This window comes from Aphelocoma coerulescens, chromosome 23 (genome assembly GCF_041296385.1).
Source record: "Aphelocoma coerulescens isolate FSJ_1873_10779 chromosome 23, UR_Acoe_1.0, whole genome shotgun sequence".
In the NCBI taxonomy this organism is placed as follows: domain Eukaryota; kingdom Metazoa; phylum Chordata; class Aves; order Passeriformes; family Corvidae; genus Aphelocoma; species Aphelocoma coerulescens.
The window spans coordinates 3,835,893-3,839,352 of record NC_091036.1 but is presented as its reverse complement, the minus strand read 5'-3'; the positions used below and the strand labels follow the sequence as shown (position 1 = coordinate 3,839,352).

General features: G+C 44.6%; 1 protein-coding gene across 1 annotated transcript; it reads right to left on the bottom strand.

Moving 5' to 3' along the window:
* Positions 1–606: 606 nt before the first annotated feature.
* LOC138121847 (testis-specific gene A8 protein-like) lies at positions 607–1,116 on the bottom strand. Its single transcript, XM_069035730.1, has one exon. The coding sequence runs from the start codon at positions 1,114–1,116 to the stop codon at positions 607–609; it is 510 nt and encodes a 169-aa protein (XP_068891831.1).
* Between the last annotated feature and the right edge of the window lie 2,344 nt (positions 1,117–3,460).

Genomic DNA, 3,460 nt, shown 5'->3' with positions numbered 1-3,460 from the left:
CGTAGACTGGGATCAGAGAAGGGAGCAGTCCCCATCAAAGCATCCGTTCCCACTGTCTGTCTAGGATCGGTAGTAGGGAGCTGCATATTTCCTAATGCAGCCTTGTTGGCTAGCTTTCTCCAGGTTTTCTCAAAAACTGTAAATTGTACAGGTTGAAATAGAATTTGACCTAAGTGTCTGATATCAAATGGAGCAAGTAAATCTGTATTTATCACCCTTATTATCTGCATAATCTCAGCAGAACCTAGCCAATGTTGTGCCACCTTGGATTGCAGGTCCTGGGCAACTTTCCGAGCAGTTACCTCATGCTTATCACTCTCGCCAGAATTTGGGAGAGCCTTATACACTGGGAAAGCTTGGATCTCCCCTTTTGGGGAGTCACTACCACCCTGAACTTCTGGCACAGCCTGTGGATGGAGTGCAACAGCTTCCCGATTTCCCCCAGAATCCTCAAATCTATTTGGCATTCCAAGTGTTTCCAATAACTTCCAGTCACCCTGCTCTAAAAGCTCGCATCTTAACTGCCTCTAAGAAGTGATTGTAGTCCGTCAGACGCACTGTGCTGTCCTGAAAGGTCCAAGGGCAAGACCGGTGCAGCCTTTTCTTTCAGTGCCCGGCTATGGCAGCTTTACGCCCCAGGGCCAGAACCTCATCTGCCTCACTTCCCGATGAGGAATCATCAGGCAAAGGCAACTCTGAGACACTGGTAGCGAACAGAGATGGGTGGAGAGGGACAGATTCACTAGAGCCAGAACAGACAGCACAGACTACAGTTGGCTGCACTGCAGTTTGAACAGCAGCCTCTTTACGGGATGCCATCTCGGCCGGTCCTGACCGAACTGGTACTGCTGCTGCTGCAGCCGTCTCTGGGGTTGCAGCTGTGCCCAGTGCTGCACTCGTCTCTTGCTCCGCGGCAGCATTCAGCTCCATTGCTGAACCCCGCGCTGCAGCCTCTGCCGGCGCGGGGTCCCTTGGGGCCGCGCAGTCCTGCGATTGTGCAGGTTGAGCCGGCGCAGGCTCTGCCTGTGGAGCCAGGGGGAATTTTCCAGATCCACCATCACTTGCCCCTGAAGCCCGGTCAGCTAGGTCCTGTTTGGATATCTCTCCGTCAGTCATCACCAAAATAGGCGAGCCAGATCTGCTGCCACCAGTCAAGGTCTGTCAGCAGCATAAATAATGAACGCCAGGTTCAGTATAATTCTAACACTGCTGGGTCCCCAGATGGGAGCTCGTGTCAGACAGCACAGCCAAGTTCCTTCCATAAGGCAAAGTCCAGGGCAGTGTCTCTGTCCACAGGAATCCCTTGCAAGGCAGCCCAAGTTAATAATTCCCGAACTGAGTTTTCAGGAAAGGAGGTGTGCATTATACTGAAAACACCTTTTCAGATTGTTACCACAGCGTCGGTTTGTGATCCGTTGTTCGCCATTTTCTCAGTCCCGTCAGACCTCCTGGTCCTGGGGGGTGGAAGGGGAACAGCGTACCTCTAGAGAAGTTCAGCTTGGCTCACAGCAGCAGGACACTTCGCAGCGTGCAGAACACGTCGGGTGCACCAAATATTACTGCAACCCTAGGGTGTATTACCGTGTCCCGCAGCTGTAGGGAGGAGGAGGAGAGAAGATCCAGCAGGCAGGAATTGTGCACCAAGATTGATTTATTCAATTATTTTACAAACTCTTTTATGGACTTCTTCCTTCATATTCTAATTGGACAAAGGATCAGCCACCCCTTGGGGTGATTGGCTAAAATCCTAAAACATCCATTGTCAAAATATTTTTCTACTGTACTATAAACAAAGCTTTTTGAGGTTGCAGGTGATTTGGTTGTTTACATAACTCTGCTACCTCTTCTGTGAGAGAGAAAAGTCTCTCACAGACTTAGAAAATAGCAAGAAAATCCTCGCTAGCAGCATTTTTGTATCCACACACAGCCACCGCAGCTTCTCTCCCTTCCAAATGCTGAGAGAACAAGAGGCAGCTAGGGGCTGCCCAACCCGATTTCCCAGTCCAAGTCTCGCAGTATCTCTGCCCTCCAAGAAGCCCCCAGGTAAAGGAGAGAGCAGCCAGCTGCATCCCTCTCCTGAGCTATGACAACTTCTTTTGTCTCTCTTAAGTATCCAGTCATTATCTCCTAGCAACATGTATGGGGGAAAACTCCTAAAGAGAAAAAAACAAAACAAAAGGCCAGCTCTTAAAACCCCAACACAAGGGAAGAATGCACATTAAACAACTGCAGATATTCAATGAGAAGAGGACAATTCTTCTGAAATTCTAATTTATTTAAATCTATTTAAAGATAAACTGACAGCATCAAATTTCTGAATATTTCTTCTAAAAGCATCTCTCAGGTGATTATTCTCCATGAAGTATACTTTTGTGTTATTAACTCCCATTATTTCTGACAACTGAACTGATGCTACACATGCCTAATCCCGCCTCCAAATTGAAAACTCAAAATGGTGTGAATATCCCCTTCTATGTGGTCAGCTCTTGCTGGCACAGAGTATTTAATTTTGCTGTAGTTAGTGTATTATTTAAGAAATGCAAGTTGATTAGGGTCTGAGTTTCTGTCTTTCCTGCATTGCTAGATGATTAATAAACATACTCAGAACCAAATGAAAAAATATGCAGTCGTGTAAAACCTTACAATGCAGTTTTGTAATCATCCTAGATGGACACCAGGTCTTCTCACAGCACTTAGAATATAATTAGAATTCAACGCTAAAGAAAAAAATTTCCCAGAATAAAACATGCAAAGATTACAATCTAAATACAATATTGTTAGCTGAAAGAAATTAATGTAGAGTATTGAATGCTCAAAATTGTGTTGAATTAGATAAGCAAATCCCATGTAGACTTTGTTAATGATTCATAATCAGCTAATAAGCTCATCTCTAGTACAATAATGATCCATGGACCTGTTAGCTCATTTATCACTATGTTTTACAACACCGGCAAAGAAACTAATTAAATACCAGCATCATTACACAGAATTCCTTTTAATAGAGATACAATGATGCACTAGAGGCTACAGATTACACTGCAAATTGTACCCAGAGATTCTGGACAGCAAGTTTTAATTAACATGTTAGCAAGAAAATACCCACTTAAATAATACCTAACTAGGAAACATCTGCACACTCAAAAACATTGGAGGAAGGAGAGAGTAATGAAAGGAGCATGATGTGAAGTATGGAAATTGTAGGTTTTTTCTATCCACAGCAAAAAGCTGTTTCTGTTCACCAACTGCATTCGTTATCCAACACAAATGAGAAGGCAGAACTCTGGCTCAGATCAGCGTTGAAGATACTGGCAGAGGTATGCATAACAGGTTATGAAAAAAATAAAAATCTGTGCAGCACCAACACTAGGCCAGTGCAACTGGAGCATCTCCCAGAATACAGTAAGGACTCACAAGGCACAAGTGGATCCTTAAGAGAAAGAGTACAAGAAGTTTTTATGTC